At 34.5% G+C, this 19,399-nt stretch overlaps 1 protein-coding gene across 1 annotated transcript in view; it reads left to right on the top strand.

Moving 5' to 3' along the window:
- The window catches only part of CCDC172 (coiled-coil domain containing 172), a gene marked incomplete at its 5' end in the record, with an annotated part of 43,379 nt that overhangs the window by 12,607 nt on the left and 11,373 nt on the right, over positions 1-19,399 (top strand). Inside the window, 2 exons of the mRNA XM_082853941.1 lie at positions 6,189-6,305; positions 7,498-7,663. Coding sequence (XP_082710067.1) covers positions 6,189-6,305; positions 7,498-7,663 — 283 coding nt within the window. The remainder of the gene's footprint in view (positions 1-6,188; positions 6,306-7,497; positions 7,664-19,399) is intronic.

Below are 19,399 nucleotides of genomic sequence, written 5' to 3'. Positions count from 1 at the left end.
CTATATGCAGATTTTTGACTGCAGCAAGGGTCAGCGCCCCTAACCTCCGTGTTGTTCAAGGATCAACTGTACTTTTAGAGCTCTTGATAATTTCCAAATTGTCCTCCAGAAAAGTTCCAGTTTATATTCCCACAATATCACTATTTGTACAATAGAAATTATTGATTTTTTTACAAATACAAGAAAAATGGCATCTTTTATGGTTTTAATTTGAACTTTTTAGTTTACTTATATTTTTTCATTTGTTCAGATTGTTCATATTTACTTTGTGCTTTGCCTATTTATATGCTTTCCTTGTCTTTTTCTCACTGAATTCTAGCTTTTTTTTTTTTTTTTTTTTTTTTTGCGGTACGCGGGCCTCTCACCGCTGCGGCCCCTCCCGTTGCGGAGCACAGGCTCCGGACGCGCAGGCTCAACGTCCATGGCTCACGGGCCCAGCCACTCCGCAGCCCATGGGATCCTCCCGGACCGGGGCACGAACCCGTGTCCCCTGCATCGGCAGGCAGACTCTCAACCACTGTGCCACCAGGGAAGCCCTGAATTCTAGCTTTTTATGTGCTATAGATATTACCCTTTCTTTGTCATTTGTTGCAAATTTTATTATTTGTAGCTTGGTTTTTTATGATTTTTTAATCAAAATTTAGAATGTTTATGTTGCTAGAATTTTTAATCCTTTTGTTTGTTTCTGAAATTCATTGTTTAAACAATGTCTTTTTCCAGTACTTTTACAGTTCTTTTTCTTTAATATTTTAAATTAAAATGATTCTCCATTTTTGCCTGGGTAAATGTCACATGTTTCTCATTGACTATGATATATATATGTGTGTGTGTGTGTGTGTGTGTGTGTGTGTGCAATATATATATATGTGAAACTGTATATTTGTGTTTGTTTTTAGATATTCTATATTATTCTGTTAATCTATTTGTTTTGGGACCAGTATCATATTCACTTAATTACATTAACTTTAAAATATCTTTGACCCTGTGGAGTGACAATTTTTTTTTCAGGAATTTCCTGATTCTTTTTTTTGTTTTGTTTTGTTTTCCTAGATGAATTTGAGATCATTTTTTCAAGTTCCAACAAAATAAAAGTATTGGGGTTATAATTAAGATTATACTAAGTTCATTTGGGGAGAACTGATATATTTACAACTCTGAATCTTCACATTCAAGAATATAGCATAAGGGCTTCCCTGGTGGCACAGTGGTTGAGAATCTGCCTGCCAATGCAGGGGACACAGGTTCGATCCCTGGTCTGGGAAGATCCCGCATGCCACGGAGCAACTAAGCCCGTGCACCACAACTACTGAGCCTGTGTGCTAGAGCCCGTGAGCCACAACTACTGAGCCCACATGCCACAACTACTGAAGCCCGCACACCTAAAGCCCGTGCTCCACAACGAGAGAAGCAACTGCAATGAGAAGCCCGCGCACTGCAACAAAGAGTAGCCTCCACTCGCTGCAACTAGAGAAAGCCCACGTGCAGCAACAAAGACCCAACGTAGCCAATAAATAAATAAATTTATTTAAAAAAAGAATATAGCATATCTTTCTATTTATTTATACCTTCTTTTATGTTCCTCATTGCAGGCTTTTTCATATAGGTCCCACATACTTCATGTTAAGTTTATTTGTGTTTTGTTTAGTTTTTGGTGTTGTAAATGGGATCTTTTCCATGCTTTTTTCTATTTATTGTTGGTAAATAGAAAAAATACTAGTTTTTGGTATTTATTTTGTTACTAACCTTTTTAACGACCTCTTCTCTATTTCTAAGTTTCTCAGTAGATTTTCTTGGATTTATTAGGTACACAGTAATCACATTTGCCCAAACAAACAAAAGAGAGAGTGAGAATTGTGTGCCAGCTTTTTAAATAATTGTTATCTCTTGTTCCTATTCTTGACATATTGCATTAGTAAGAACTGCCAGAACAGACGTAAATAGCAGTGGTCTTATCAGGCATCCTGATAATCCTTAATGAAAAGATGAGAGATGAGCCAAGACTTGACTGAGATGAAGGAATGAACCATGAGGAATCTGGGGAAAGAGATTTCCAGGCATAGAATATCCAGTGCAAAGGCCTTGAGGAGAGAGTGAGGCTGGATGTTCGGGGAATAACAAGGAGGCCAGTGTGGCTAGAGAGGAGTGATTGAGGAGGAAACTGGTAGAAGATTAGATTAGAGAGGGAATAAGAGTGCAATCATGTAAAGCCTTATGAGCCATTAAAAGGAGTAATATTTACTAATATTGAACCTTCCTTGCTTACTATATTAGGATTACTGTGTCATAGTGAGTTATTCTTTAAGCATTGCATCTGTGGTTAAGAAATGTATTTATAAAAAATAGATCTATTTTTTAAAAAGTTAATATCTGCAATTGATACAGTATTCATTGATGTACTCTAGTGTTGAAACATCTTTATCATATAACAAACGCATTCTTTCCCCAGTTGCTGTGATTACGAATGTGAAATCTTCTGCCTAACTTTCATGATGTTTTCATTTGTAGTGTTGCCTGTTTTACTCTTGGGCAGAGCATTTAGTCAGCAAAATACCAGTTCCTAAAGCCTGAAATTATTTTAAGCAACAGCAGCCACAACAAAGTGTAGATTGTACTTTGCTTACTTGGACCCAAACATTAACTTCAAATCCTCAGTCATTCTCAACTTTCAAGTTATTCTGGTAGAAAAATACCTAAGGGTGCCCAAGCAGCAAGAGTGGTGCAGAGTCACAAATCATGGCTATGCTGAAAACTGACCTAGTTGACCAGATAAGTCAGCTGACTGGGGAAACTATAAGCTCTTTTGAAAAATCAAATATCCCAGGAAAAATAGGACAGGGAAAGGGAAAAAGAAATGTTTATTTCTGAGAGAAGTAAAATTAACTAGAGTGTTGGCACTGTTATAGTTAAAATTTTCCAAAACAGCAATATTTTCTGACAACGCTTGGCTATTTGATTCTAGCATATAACTTTAAGGCTGCGTGCAAATATTTTCATTTCATTTGTAGTCAGAGGAAGGAAAGAGATTAGAAAGAGAAATTTGAACCTTCCATCCTTTTCTTTTTATCATTTGTAGCCCCTTGAGATCCCTGGGTAATTTAGCAGATATAGCCAGTAGTTTCTTAAGTTTTTATTTATCATGGATGTCCAGGCTACCATGGATATAAGATAGTGCCTCAATTCAAACCTGACTCAGATAAGTTCAAAAATATCTTTTTAAATCACAATTTTACATCTCTTCTAGTATCTTCCCAATTCTGATTCCTACCCATCACTTTTGAGACAAAACAAAGGTGAGAGAGATTTCTGATGATAATTTATTCTGTGAAATGACCTCATCTTGTGATCCTATCAACATCTTCAGGTTATATTTGGAATATTTATACATAAGTAGGTCTGGTTTTCAAAAGCAAGAATGTGAAAAATAATTTAAGAAATGAGTTGTGATAACAGGAAGAACAAAAGGAACAATGAGAAACACATTCTGCAAATAGGTGGTCTTGAAAAGCTTTTTTTAGTAGTGAGAGTTAATAACTTACAGTAGATTGGAACTGGATAAATCCTAAGGCGTTTGTCCCATTAGTTCCATTAAAATAGAAGGTCTAATAATATTAGACCCCATGTAGTTTCTGCAACCATAACTTAACTGCCTTCCTCAACTTGTGAGTCAGCGTAGGCAATCTATTCTTTCTTGGCCTTCCTAACTTGAGCTTTTCCAAAGTCCTGCTTCTTTCTCTATTACTCTCTTTTCCCTACTTGCCAATTCCATTATGCATTAAATGTTTTCATCACAGATCCTAAGTAAATTTAAAAATTAATGTTACTGTAATCTTTCTGTAGTTATTGATTCTCTGGGGCTTTTTAGGTCTTGATTAAAAGAGGAAAATATGTGAGTAAAAGATAAAGACAGAGTGTAAAACAGTAAGAATGAAGAGTACACCAATAATAAGAATGAAAACAAAAAAGTAGAAAAGACCTCAAAATGGATAATTTACATAGAATTTTAGGGAGGAGGAAAATTATAGCGCTACCCTTCTTATAGATCTTTTGAACAGCAGTCTGATTTTCATTTGGGGTTTATAGGTTTCATCTTTTCAGGTTATGGTAAAACATTCCAATTAAATGCCAATATGTCTAATATCTCTCCTTAATAATTGTTATTTTTCCTTTTAAGAAAGAAGACATGAGCTCAGTGATAATTATAGGTCTTAGTGATAGCTGGAAACAGAGCACCTTAATTTCTGAGTCCTTAACATAAGGCTTTTGTGAATTCGAGTGATAAATTTGCTTGTCTTATTTTAAAATTCCTTAGTTTGATAAATAATATTTTCTCCATTTTTGGTTTTCAATGCAGGTTTGACTACAGATCAGTGGTAGAAACAGAATCAGAATTTAGGAATTTTGATTCTGAAAGGCATATTACATGAAATACCTAATTGGATTAAACCAAAATTTATCCAGCCTGATATTTGGTCTCAAAGCATTTTTGTAAACATTCATGGTATTGTTCATAATTGCAACTCTGAGAGTTAGGAATATACTGCAAGCAACCTTTTCTCATAAATTCTGATGGACCTAGTATTTGGTAATTTTTCTGTCTCTTAAACTTACATACTTTCAATTTATGCTGTTGTCAGAGACTGAAGTCCCTTTTTAGTACCAAAAGTATCTTTTTACTACTTTGAAATAGTTCTAATATTTACATATTAGTATCATGATTTAGAAGGAATAAAGTCAGAAGACCTGAATTTTAGTCCTGGGTTTGCCCCTAATTAATTATATAACCTTTGTTACTTCTCTAGAACTCATTTTATTCTCATTTATATAATATATACTAAATAGCGCAGAAGTATTTTCTTATTCAAAATAAATGTGATAAAATTCATGATCATACTCTTGCTCACCATTGTTACCAGTTTCTATATAATTTTATAGATCAGACCATATGTTTTCTAATTTCTGTCTTCTCAGACAGTAAAATACTAACTGCCAATTCTCCCTTCCCCCAATTTTGAAAGTATTTTCTGAATTCCTTTGGTCATGTAAATTGCACCTTTCTAATCTTTGTTGATGTCTTTCTTAAGATAAAGTTGATGAAATCAGCACCAAGTGCTGAAGGTATGGGCAGATGGGCTATGATATTAAATAAATTTAAGATCATATTTTCTGTTTTATTTCAGCTGCTTTCTTTTTAATGCCAGTATTTCTAGGGCTTTTTAGCCATACCATTTCAAAATGTCTTTTAGGCCAACCCTTTGCCTCTGGACTAAACTATTCCTAAGCTCTTTATTATTCAATATCTTCTGGGACAGAGATTTCACAACCTGTCTCTAACCTTGAGGAAGTTCTTAACAGCTAACATAAATCATGCTTTCTGCAATTTCAGTTGAATTTATTTCCTTTTCCTTTTCTCTGTGGAGATGGGAACAGCCCCAGATTTGAAGTGATGGTTTCTTATGAGGGCCAGTACTGAATGTAGTGGAAAGATTATTTCCAGTCTGGCATCATTTTTAGCTTTTATATATTAAAGCTTCCTGACTTTCATTTCAATGTTCATGGTCTCAAGAGATGCTATTCTTTACAGCCCAAATGAAATAACAGTTACATATCTAATATTAATGTTTATTTTATGCTTTGCTAGTTAGAACCAAATGAGGTACTAAAATAAAAAATGAGTTCTCAAAACCCATTTGAAGACTTTAGCAGATTTGTGTTTTATTTGGTATAACTATAGTCATGGGACTAGGTTTTTGCCTGTGGTTTTTAGATTTTATCTCATAATTTGATTATTCATGATTTATTCATCCATATCTTTCATGTAAGTGATGAGAATAGAAATTTGTTCTTTAAAACAAGCTGTCTTAAAGCAGATTTCAATGTGTGTCATCAAAAAGCTTTAGTACCTAAGGTACAAAATGTGCTAGGTATTAGAAAGGAAAAAGTAAACATATTCTCTGCCCTTGAGGCGCCTATAGTCTTATTAGGGGAAGAGATTATAAAAATTATAATTATAAAGCATTTATAAAATAATTTAAGATAGAGCATATAAAGTAAGATGTTTAATGTGAATTTTATTTTGCATTTTAAAGATTAATGTAAAAATTTTATACTATACAGATCTGTTCTATTAACTGAGGTACCCTAAGATGTCTAATTGTTTCATTCTGATTTCTGTTTTTTTTACTTTAAAGATTCAGCAGTTTTCTGAAAAAGCCTTCCTCTTACAGCTTTTGAAAACTCATGAAAATGCCTTAGAAAGACAGTGCAGTGAAATTACAAGCCAAAGGAATATGCTTCTCCAAACGTTTGTAAGTCTCCAGCCACTTAGAAAAATTTATTTCACTAACTCTATCAAAAAGTATTAAAATATACTTAGGTGTACTTTTAGAAAAAATTATCCGTATGCATATTGGCAGATAGTCCTGTTCAGATATGGAAAATTATTAAGTGCTATTTTAAACCAGTTGGTAGAGTAATATAGTTTGAAAGAATTTTATTGGCAGCATGCAGAATAGAAATTATTTGCAATTGTAATAAGCATAAAAGAAATAGTGAAATTGATTTGAATTGCTCAGGCTTCAAGACCTTGGTTTTAATGCTTTTGAAAGGCAGAGAGGTTCACACTTTAGGCATATTAATGGATGTGGGTGAAAAGATAGATTTTGTTTATCTTTTTATCATAAATCAGAGCCAACAGACTCAGTAGTTTTAAATGATAAGGACAGTTTAGGAATATGATTTGTAACTAACTGACATTTTGAAAAAAATGCATTTTAAAATATTAAAAATATATATCTAAAGTCAGAATCAACCACCAAATGGTTATGAATGACATGGCCAGTTTCCAAATGTAGCTTATAATTAGTTACATTTCTTAGAAAAAAAATAGGAAAATGTAGTAATGTTTAGGTTCTACCATTGTCAAAAAGTTTAGGTACTAGCATTGTTTAAAGTTTTTGTAAATTCTTATTTCTACTCCATATTGACATTGCATGAAATGTAGCTATTATTTAGAACTGAATTTGAAATGAATATATAATTTTACCTTTATTGTCTAAATTTTAAAAGGTTTTCTTGGATTTCCTTTTTTGTTTTCTTTTTTATCCTGTAAGACAGTAATTCCTTTGCGTGTAGACTTTCATTTTCAACTTTGGTCATTTAATTATTTTACCACCCATTTTGCAATGAAAAAATGGCATACATGGCTGTCAGTTTAATTCACAAACAAATGCAAACATAATGATGGGTGGTAGAATTTCTACCTCAATAATTGTCCTAAAACATTAAGGGTAAATCTTTCACATGAATATAGTTGGCTGTTACTATGTACTAACTTCAGTTTTTTAATGAATATTGCTGGAGTAGTAAAGCATTTTAATCCCAGGAAGTATAATTTTCTATTTTGTTGTTAATATTTCCAAATGATTGCATTTTAAATCACTAAGGAAAAATATTGTTGCAATTAATACCTATATTTGTTCCTTTGTTTCCATTTTTCAGGAAGCTACAAAGAGAAAAGTGACAGAGGAGGAAGAAAAATTTATTGAGGAAATTACAGACTTCAATAATGAGTATGAAATAACAAAGAAACGAGAGCTTTTGATGAAAGAAAATGTCAAGATTCAAATATCTGACTTAGAAAACGAGGCAAACATTCTGAAAATGGGTATGAATACATAGTACCACCTCATTTATCTAGTATTATTGAAAGTAACTTATTTTGAATTAATGGTTTTTCCAGAAATCTAACTTTTTCATAAGTAAATTGGGTTATTGCATAGCTATTCTTTTACTTTTATCTTAATGGTATGTATCTTTTATTGTGAGCAGTCTCAAATTCTTTAGAAGTAGATGTGACATGAGCATTGGTCATTTATTTAGCAATCAAATCTGTTTACTATCTGTTGTGTGTTAGCTACTCTTTTAGGTCCTGGAGATGTAAAACTAAAAAGTGAAGGGATCAAATCCATAAGCAAATGTTTATAGTAAAATGTGATAGAAGCTATAATAAGGGTAATACTGTTGCTGTGATCCTCATTTTACCATCAATCCAGTTTAAACTAGGAAACACGGTTACACAGCGAGGTGGGGAGAATTTCATTTCAGAAACAGTAGTATACAGGTTATTGCAGTTTGTGATAAGATCCTGAACTAAAAAAGTTACCAAAGAGAGGAGACAATGAATTAAAGAGATGTTTAGGAAGAATGATAGGACTGTATCACTGATTAATGTAAACAGATATATAGAAAGTCAAGCATGAATCACAGTTTTCAAACTTAAGAGATTGGGTAGAATATGGTACCAGGAGGAAGAGCAGAGGTGGAGGTGAACTATAGCCTTTTCTGGACAAAAAGATTAAGTTTTATTTCAGGTAGTTTTAGTTAGAGATGTCTATGGGATAAACAGGTGGAAATGCCCAGGTAGCAGGTGGAAATTTGGTTGTGAAGCTGATAAGAGAGATCAGAGCTAGAGTATTGGGTTTGGGAATACAGAGGAGTTGGTGACATAATTCAAAGGGAACATGTAGAGGGAACATAGAGGAGGACCAAAGACCAAAGACAGAAACTGGGAAAGCATAGCATTTAAGGAAAGGAGGAGAAGAAGAATGAGACAGAGATGTCAAAGAAGGCAAGGGGAGAACCAGCAGAGAGTAATATGTGATTTGGGGCAAGATGCTTAAGTTTTCTTTGCCTCAGTTTCCTCATCTGTAAAGACGGAGGATAATAATAATGACCTTAACAAGGTTGTTGTGAGGATTCAATGAAATAATATTTAAGTACATAGAATGCTACCGGGAACATAATTAAATCCTTAAAAATATAGGGATTATAGTTTTTAATTCGTTTAATTTTATAGATGAAGGAAATGAGGTTCTCAGAGATAAATTGCTTTGGGTAGAGATTGTAGGACAGAAGTTCTTAACTATAGGCACACATCTGGGAAGTTTAAAAAAATATATTAAATGCTTGAGTCTCATGTCAGATTTATTGAATCAGGATATGGAACATAATTTTTTTAGTCCCTTAGATAATATTCATGTTTGCTGCTATTTAATGATCACAGGTGTAGAACACAAGTTTAAATAGGTATTAACCTTAGGAGATACTCTAAAACTACCTTTCTTTAAAAGGTCATGGATATGACCACTTCTATTCACGATAGTATTGGAAATTCTGACCAGATCATTTAGGCAGAAAAAAGAAACAAAAGACATGCAAATTGGAAAGGAAGAAGTAAAATTATCTCTGTTCCCAAATGGCATAATCTTATAGGTAGACCACCTAACAATTCCACAAAAAAAACAAAACAAACAAACTAGCAAAACAAACAGCTTAAGCTAATAAATACAGCAAAGTTGCAAATTACTTGCATTTCTATGTACTAGCAAAGAGCAGTCTTTCAAGATTCCACTTATAATAGCATCAAAAGGAATAAAGTACTTAGAAAAAAAATAACCAAGGAGATTAAAGACTTGTACACTGAGAACTATAAAACATTACTCAAAGAAATTAGAGAAGACCTAAATAAATGGAAAGCTATCCCATGTTCATGGATTGGAAAACTTAATATTGCTACTATGGTATTATTATCCAAAATAATCTATAGATTCAATGCAATCTCTGTCAAAATCCTAACAGCATTTTTTTCATGAATAGAAAAACCCATCCTAAAATTTGTATGGAATCCCAAAGGATCCCAAATGGCCAAAACAAGAACAAAGTTGGAGGACTCAAAATTCTTGATTTCAGAATTTAGTAAAATGCTGTGGTAATCAAAACAGTGTGATACTGGAATAAAGACAGACATATAGAACAATGGAATAGAATAGAGAGCTCAAATATAAACCCTTGTGTCAAATGATTTTTGATAAGGGTGCCAAGACCATTCAATGGGAAAGGACCATCTTTTCAACAAATGCTGCTGGGAAAACTGGATACCACATGCAAAAGAATGAAGTTGGGCCCTTACCTTACACTATGTATGAAAATTAACTAAAAATGGATCAAAGTTGTAAACTTAAAAAAATAATGAAGCTCTTAGAAGAAAACATATGGGAAACACCTCATGACATTGCATTTGGTGATGATTTCTTGGATACTGAAAACACAGACAATAAAAGAAAAAATAGATATACTGTACTTGGTCAAAATTAAAATCTCTTGTACATCAAAGGACACTATCAAGAGAGTAAAAACACGACCCACAGAATGAGAGAAAATATTTTCAAATCATATCTTTGATAAGGGATTAATACCCAGAATATTAAAAAAAAAACCCATAACTCAACACCAAAAAAACCGAACCAAACCAAAAAAAACCCAGTTAAAAAATGGGCAAAGGATTTGAATAGACCATTTTTCCAAAGAAATGTCCAGTAAACTCATGAAAAGATGTTCAACCTAAATAGTCATTAGGGAAATGGAAATCAAAACCACAATGAGATATTGCTTAACACCCATTTAGGATGGCTGTTATTTTAAAAAAAGTCAAAATCTCCACAACATGATATTCACACTGTTCAGGATGCAATCCAAAATTCCTTGACCTGTGAAGTATCAGTGAAACATGCCCTAATGTCAAAAGAAAATAATGAGATGCCAAAACCACAGTGATCTAGATATTGGAGTTAAAAACTTGATAGCAGCTTTATTAACTATGCTCAATGAGTTAAGAAAAATGCACTTGTAATAGATGAAAAGATAGGTAATCTCAGCAGAAAAATATAAAATGTAAAAAAGAATCGAATGAACATTTTAGAACTGAAAAATACAATATCTGAAATTAAAATGTCACTTAATAGCAGAATGGAGCTGACAGAGGAGCCAATGAACATGAAGCTGGATTAATAGAAATTACCCAATCTGAAGAAGAGAGAAAAAATTGAAACATAAAATAGAAACTCAGGGACCTGTGGGACAATTTCGAAAGGTCTAACATGCAAATAATTAGAGTTTCTGAAGGAGAGAGGAGAGAGAGTGGGGCAGAAAATATATTTGAAGAAATCATGGCAGAAAATGTCTTAAATTTGCTGAAAAATATTAATTCATAGATTCAAGAAGCTCAGCAAATCCAAACAAGATAAATTCAAAGAAATTCATGCCTAGGGACATAATAATAGTGAAATTGTTGAAAAGCCAAAGATAAAAATATCTTGAAAACAGGGAGCAATTAATCAAATGACCATGTACTTGTCACTAGAAGCCATGAAGTCAAGAAGATAGTGGAATAATGAAAGTGTTGAAAGAAAAGTAAATCTCTATATCCAGTGAAAAATCCTTCAAAAGGTAAAATAAAGACATTTTCAAGTAAAGGAAAATTAAGAGAATTCTTTGCCACCATGACTGAACAACAAGAAATGTTAAAGGAAGCTCTCCAAGTAGAAGTAAAAATGACACCAGAGACAAACTCATATCTTAATTAAAATAATCAGAAATGGCAAATAAAATACAAGTACCTATGTTTTCTCTTAATTTTAAAAAATACATAAGATTTCTTAAAGCAAAAAATATATTGTCTTGTGGAGTTTATAACGAATGTAGAGGCAATTTGTATACATGTATGTCATATGCATATATGACAACTATAACATAAAGAAATGGAAAGGGGGCCTGGTAAGTGTATCGTACAGTTCTGTATAACATTCAGAAAACCAGGAATAGAAGGGAACTCCTCTATAAAAATGATAGAGAAAAAAGGTCCTTGATGCCACAAATAATGTAGGAGCCCCCTATTTTGTGTTCTTTCTTTCAGAGATATGAATTTATTTTAACAGATTTGCTTTTCTGGTGCTTGATACTGTTGGTTCTTTATACTTTCAAAATGTCTCTAGGGTTTCCATATGAAATTTAATCTCCATAATGGCAGGTACTTCGTTTTGTTTAATGCTCTATCTCGAACAGTATAAATTAGATAATTATAAATTGATGACTGCTTCAAAAGGAGAAGTACAAACTGATATGAGAACATGTAAGGGAACCTAACCTGGACTAGGTAGTTAAGGAAGGACTACCTGAGCAAGTGACTTTCAGACTGAGATCTGAAGTGTCATAGGTATTAGCTAAATGAGAGGTTTGGGTCTAGATGTCAGATAGTATTTAACTTAAGAGCTCAGAGAGAGGTTTGGGCTAGAGCTATTAAATTTGGGGAATCACCCAGGGAGAACGTATTGAAAGAAAATACTAGAACTCTGAGTAACACCATGACTTTCAAGAAGAAGAAAGCCAGCAGAGTGTGAGAAAGAGCTTCGAGAAACTTAGGCACATTCAAGAAAGGATACATTGCTCTGTGAAGTTGGGATCACCTAGGGGAGAGAGTATTTGAGGTTGTATTTGAGAATATTTGGCAAAGCTGCCAAACCGTCAACCATAAGGACTAAGAAGCAGCAGTTGGATGTCCCTGGTGATCTTTAGGAAAAGCAACAGATTGAGATAATTAGAAAAGAAGGGCAGAAGCCGGGTTGTAATGAGTTGAGCAGTGAGGAAGAGGAATTTGTGACCATGAGCATAGGTAAGTCTTCGAAGAAGTTTCTCTGCAGATAAGATAGAAAGTCCAGTAACCCAGGAGGATGTGAGGTCAGGGGAGGGATTTTAGTGGGAAAGTGGGATTGTCCTTTTTTCATTTTTCTTTTTTGAAATGGGAGATATTTGAACATATTTAAATATTGATGGATTGGAGCCAGTAGGGAGGTAGAGTTGAAGATTACAGAAAGAAGCTAAATTCCCAGTGAAGATGGGTAACAGTACACAGGTGGTGGGACTGGTGGTGATTCAAGAAGAAAACAAAATAAAATAAAAATAAAAGTTAAGAAACAACCTACATGAACAACGACAAGGGCCTCTAATAATCTGAGTATGTTATCTGTACTTTTATGAATGTATTTGTGTGGTAAAAATCTACTAATGAAATTGCTAAATCAAAGGGAAATATTAAGAGACTTAATACTAAATTACACTCCTTATAGCACTGAATTAATTTTCTTACCAACTGCATAGGAAAGTGCCTGTTTTCCTAAATTATTATCTCCTACCATTACCAATCTGGGCATTATCAATGACTTTAATCTTTGCCAATCTGACAAGTCAAGATGTTATTTTCATTGTTGGTTTAATTAGCATTTCTTTGATTATTCACTATGTTGAATTTATCTGAATTTATTGACCATTTATATTTTTCTTTTTCTGTGAACAATCTGTTAATATTCTTTGTTCATCTTTATGTATTTTTATTCTTACTGATTTATATGAGCTTTTTGTAAATTAATGAAGTTAGCCCTGTGTCATAAATTTGTGTCCTAGTTTATTGTTTACCTTTGACTATACTTGTAGTATGTATGTATGTGTCTCTGTGTGTGTCTGCATATGTCTGAATGCCATATAGAAAGTTTAAATTTTTGCAGTCATCTTCATCAATCTTTTCCATTATGGCGTCTGGATTTTTGTCTCCATCTTAGAAAGAGTTTTACTATTAATCATGACACCAGATTGAAACTTTCTCTCTTTCTTCTCCTTCTCTCTCTCTCCCCTCTTTTTTCTTTCCCTCCCTACCCTCTCCCTTTTGAGATGATCATATATGCTTTTCCCACTTTAATCTATTAACATAGTGAACTTTGTTAATAAATATCCTATTATTAACCTTACTTAGCTGTGGTCTCTAATGTTTTCTTTAAGATTTTTGCATCAGTATTTATAAGTGAGATTAATCTTTTTGTGTGTGTTATATTGACTTAACAGAAAGAATGTAAAAGCTTTCTTCTTTCTCCAGCTGGAAAAAATGTAAATACTAGAATTATCAACTCCTTCAAGGTTCAAAAGAATTCACCTGTGAAACTGTTTATGGTGACTGTTTCTCCCTGTTGGTGCTGGTGGAGAAAGGAGTTACTCAAATTTTAAGCATACTAGAGCCATTTTCTTCTCAGAGCAGTTTTAGTTTCCATTTGTCTTCCGTCCCGTCAGTGGTTGCTCTTGCATTCCCTTTTCTAATTTGTGCCACCATATCTGTTATTTCCTGATACTTGATTTTTCTTTCTCTCTTCCTTCTGCTGGCTGTCCCCTCTGACCTTTCCCATTGAGCTTTTAGACCATAACTATGGTTAGTCAGCCAGTTACACTGGGTTTTGAATAATCTTCATCTTCATCTCTCCATAGCTATTTTATTATTTTCTGCTACTTAGAGTTTTCTTTCCACTGTCTGATATCTTCCTTGATTTATTAGTTTTTAACTTCAGATGTGGATGCTATCCTTACCCCTTGAAGTTGCCAAAATATTAACACCCGTATATTTTTAGAAGGAATTACTAGTTCTGGACTATTACTATGAGCCTCTTAATTTAGTTACATTATGTTTTAAAATATCATGATAAACATAGCAAACCAAGTTCCTCAACTTGTTTTGCCAGCCCTACACAACCTAGTGGTTCTCCACCTTCTAGGGATACGTTATGTGTATGCGTGTGTGTGTGTGCACACAGACGTGCATGTGTGTGTGTTATAATATTACATAGATGTCCTGGGAAGGCCTCACTGATGAGGTGTGTTTTGAATAAAGCCTGAAAGAAGTAAGAGAATGAGCCAAATGAATATCTAGGGGAAGAGCATTTCAGACAGCAGGATAGCTGATATAAAGCCTACAAAGGGAGATTGTGCCTAATCTGATTTTGAGGGAAAACAAAGAGCCTAATGTTGTTGTTGTTGTTTTAAATTTATTTATTTTTTTATTTATTTATTTTTGGCTACATTGGGTCTTCATTGCTGCGTGCAGGCTTTCTCTAGTTGCAGTGAGCAGGGGCTACTCTTCGTTGCAGTGCGTGGGCTTCTCATTGAGGTGGCTTCTCTTGTTGCAGAGCACAGGCTCTAGGTGCGCAGGCTTCAGTAGTTGTGGCTTGAGGGCTCTAGAGCGCAGGCTCAGGAGTTGTGGTGCATGGGCTTAGTTGCTCTGCGGCATGTGGGATCTTCCCGGACCAGGGCTCGAACCTGTGTCCCCTGCATTGGCAGGCGGATTCTTAACTACTGCGCCACCAGAGAAGTCCCAAGAGCCTAATGTCTTTAGAGTAGAAGGAGAGGTCGTGAAGTCAGAGAGGTGACAAGATACAGCCACTATGGAAAACAGTATGGGGGTTCCTTAAAAAACTAAAAATAGGACTACCATATGACCCAGCAATCGCACTACTGGACATATACCCTGAGAAAACCATAATTCAAAAAGACACATGTACCCCAGTGTTCATTGCAGCACTATTTACAATAGCCAGGACATGGAAGTGTCCATTGACAGATGAATGGATAAGGAAGATGTGGTACATATATACAGTGGAATATTACTCAGCCATTAAAAGGAATGAAGTTGGGTCATTTGTGGATGGACCTAGAGAGTGTCATACATAGTGAAGTAAGTTGGAAAGAGAAAAACAAATATCTTATGTTAATGCATATATATGGAATCTGTAAAAATGGTATAGATGATCTTATTTGCATAGCAGAAATAGAGACAAATGTATGAATACCAAGGGGGAAAGGGGGAGTGGGAGGAATTGGGAGATTGGGATTGACACATAAACAGTATTGATACTGTGTATAAAATAGACAAATAATGAGAACATACTGTATAGCACAAGGAACTCTGCTTAATGCACTGTGGTGACCTAAATGGGAAGGGAATCCAAAAAAGAGGGGATATATGTATATGTATAGCTGATTCATTTTGCTGTACAGTAGAAACTAACACAACATTGTAAAGCAACTATACTCCAATAAAAATTAATTTAAAAATAAGAACTCAGATCATTTAAAACTTGTGGGACATTCAAAAAACTTTGGCTTCTACTCAAGTGAGATCAGAAGTCATTGGAGAACTTTGAGCACAGGAGTGAAGGGTCTCACATATGTTAATAGGATTTCTTTGGCCTCAGTTGAAAATACACTTAATGGAGGTAAAAGCAGAAACAGAAACCTAGGGAAAAGTGGCAGTAATCCAGACCAGAGATAATGATGGCTTAGTTTAAGACTGTAAGCAATTGAAATGGTGAGAGGTGTTTGGATTCTGGATAAATTTTGAAGATGGACAAGTAGGATTTCATGATGGATTAGATGTGGGGTGTGAGAGAAAGAGAGGCATTAACAGTTGACTCCAAGTTTTTTTGGCCTGAGCAACTAGAAGCATTGGTATTTGGTATTCAATATATATCTGTGAAATTAGTAAATGTTTATTTATTTTGAACATCTGATAATTCATAAATAAAAGGGTCCATCACTTTTGGCTTCAAAATAATGACTATAATGATTGTCACAACATTTTTCTCAAAATGTCCCCCTTATTTCTTTCTTTCAGTTCGTGAATCAGTTTTTCTTGGATGTTAGATAAGAGGAAGCATATGACACACCTTGCTTGCTAGTATTCTTTAAAGATAGGCAATGTATGTGCAGTTATATGAGAAAGACAACTCACATGTCAAACGATGGGAATGAATTTTCATTGTCTTACTTTGGTTTAATATTCATAGCCATAAAACCTAGCTTGATTAGAACTTCTTGGATTTTAAGCAGTGGAAGGAAGTAAAAAGTTATCACCACATCAGTTATACCTCAATAAAGCTATAAAATAAAAGTAATAACAAAATTAAAATGAGGCAGTAGAGGGCTTCCCTGGTGGCGCAGTGGTTGAAAGTCCGCCTGCTGATGCGGGGGACACGGGTTTGTGCCCCGGTCCGGGAAGATCCCACATGCCTCAGAGCGGCTGGGCCCGTGAGCCATGGCCGCTGAGCCTGCGCGTCCGGAGCCTGTGCTCCGCAACGGGAGAGGCCACAACAGTGAGAGGCCCGCGTACCGCAAAAAAAAAAAAAAAAAAAAAATGAGGCAGTAGAAAAGTGGGAAAAAAGTTATTACCACAAACATTGTGTTTATTCTTTCTGTTGTGTAAGTGTCATAGGAATTGATGCACTTGTCTTATTTTTTGGGAGGGAAGAAACAGTCTTGGAACCATGCCTTTTCCATTTAGCCTAGAGAGTTAGGACTAAGAAAAATAATACATTCTCTACCTCAGGAATGTTTAAGTCCAAAATTTCTCTATCACTCTTGGCCAAGTTTTACAAAGATATTTTAAATCATAAATCATATCATAGACTGTCTGATAAATCAGTTAATAATGAATAAAATATAGTTTCACTTTTTAAATCTCTTAAGGATTGTAATGGTATCCTGGAATACTTCTCTTAATTATTAGCATGTAGTTATGTTTATATTTTAAATATTCATTTATTAAAGTAGCAGAAGCATAAATGTGAGTTTATTAATTTTTTTCAAAGAACTGTGCATTTTAAATTAATTGACAAAAACATGGATAATAAAAATTTTTAATTCAATTATATGATTTATTTGAGTTCAGTTCAGCACACTCTCTTGAGCACATGCTGTGTGTTCTGTATATATATGACAAGCACTGTACAAGAATTGGACTTTAAAGATAAATGAAAGCTCCTGTTTTGTTTTTTTTTTTTGCCGTACGCGGGCCTCTCACTGTCGTGGCCTCTCCCGTTGCAGAGCACAGGCTCCGGACGCACAGGCTCAGCGGCCATGGCTCACAGGCCTAGCCGCTTCGCGGCATGTGGGATCTTCCCGGACCGGGGCACGAACCCGTGTCCCCCGCATCGGCAGGCGGACTCTCAACCCCTGCGCCACCAGGGAAGCCCGAAAGCTCCTGTTTTTAAGGGGCTTATGGTCTACTATGGGAGATAGACAAGTAAAAGGATAATTTAAATAGTATGTGGAGAACTTTCACTTATAATCAGGAAGAAGCACAACACAAACAGCTAGAACTGAAGAAAATATATTAAAAACTATTTTTACATATTGAGGAAAAGAGACTGTTCAAGACTATGATTACTGAGAGAAGGGAAACACTTGAGGTATGATTACCCTAGCTTTTTACCTGGATGCAATTCTTTGACAGCAGGACTGAGAGGGGGAACTTAAGCAAAGCAGAATGGACTGATTGAGTTGAGGATACAAAGATTGGAGTTCAGGGAGGCTGAGTTAGCTGCAATTTTCGGGACAATGTACTTGAGAGGAAAGAACTACACAGACAAAAACCTCCAGAAATCTTCATAGAGTTTGCTTTGAGCCTTTGGCTATATATTACTCTGTGCATACGTACAGGAAAACCACTAGGCTGAGTGAAGAAAAACTGCTGAGGAGTCATAAGGTCGACAATTCTAAGAGCTCACACAGGGCTGGGAGACATTCATGTTCCATCCTGTCAGAATAGAAAGATCTCATTAAACAGAAGAGTCCTGCCTTAATAGCAAGATTAAATTAGCCTTAGACTTAAGGCTCTTCTGGACACACTCTTTTAAAAAAAATCTTAAAAGCAAGGTTTGGACCTAATCATGTTACCTAACTGCCTGCTAAATAACAAGCATCAGCATGCTTTAAAGGAAGAGATCAAAATTCAAACATTCAAGAAAATAGTGAACACAATGTCTAGTATCCAATCAAAAATCACTATACATGTGAAAAAGCCAATTATAACTCATAGCAAGGAGGAAATAAGGTCAATAGAAACATCTCTAGAAATCAGAGATAATGCAATTAGCAGAGAAAGACTTTTAAAATTGTTCTTATAAATATACTCAAGACCATGAATATAGTGAAGAGAAAAAAGATATAAAAATAATTAAAGATTCAGAAAAATCATTTGACAATATTCAGCACCCTTCCATGGTTTTAAAAAAAAAATTCAATACAGTAGACATTGAAGGGACCATTCTCAACCTGATAAAGTGTATCTATGAAAAACCCATGGTGAATGCTATTAATGATGAAATAATGAAAATTCCTCACCTAAGATTGGGAAAATACAAATATCCACTCCTACTACTTCTGTTCAACATTTTGCTAGAGATTTTAGCCTGGGCAATCAGGCAAGAAAAAGAAATAAAAGACATCTAGGCTGGAAAGGAAGAAGTAAAACTATCTCTATTTGAAGATAACATGATCTTGTGTATAGAAATCCTAAGGAACCCACCGGAAAACTATTTGAGCTAATAAACAAGTTCAGCAAGGTTGCAGGATATTAGATCAATATATACAAATCAATTATATTTCTATATACTAACAATGAACAATTTGTAAGTTAAATTAAAGAACATTCAATTTACAATCAAAAAGTAAAATACTTAGGAGTACATTTAACAAAAGTTCAAGACTACAAAAATCATTGTTGAAGGAAATTAAAGAAGACCTAAATAAATGGAAAGTCATCCCAAGTTGATGGATTGGAAGATCTAATATTGTTAAGATGGCAATACTCCTAAATGTGATCTACAGATTCAATACAACCCCTATCAAATATTCTAGCTGGCTTTTTGCAATCTGACCCTAAAATTCATAGAAATGCAAAGGACCAATAATA

This window comes from Leucopleurus acutus (genome assembly GCF_964270905.1).
Source record: "Leucopleurus acutus genome assembly, chromosome: 14".
Classification (NCBI taxonomy): domain Eukaryota; kingdom Metazoa; phylum Chordata; class Mammalia; order Artiodactyla; family Delphinidae; genus Leucopleurus; species Leucopleurus acutus.
This window is presented reverse-complemented; position numbering and strand designations above follow the sequence as displayed.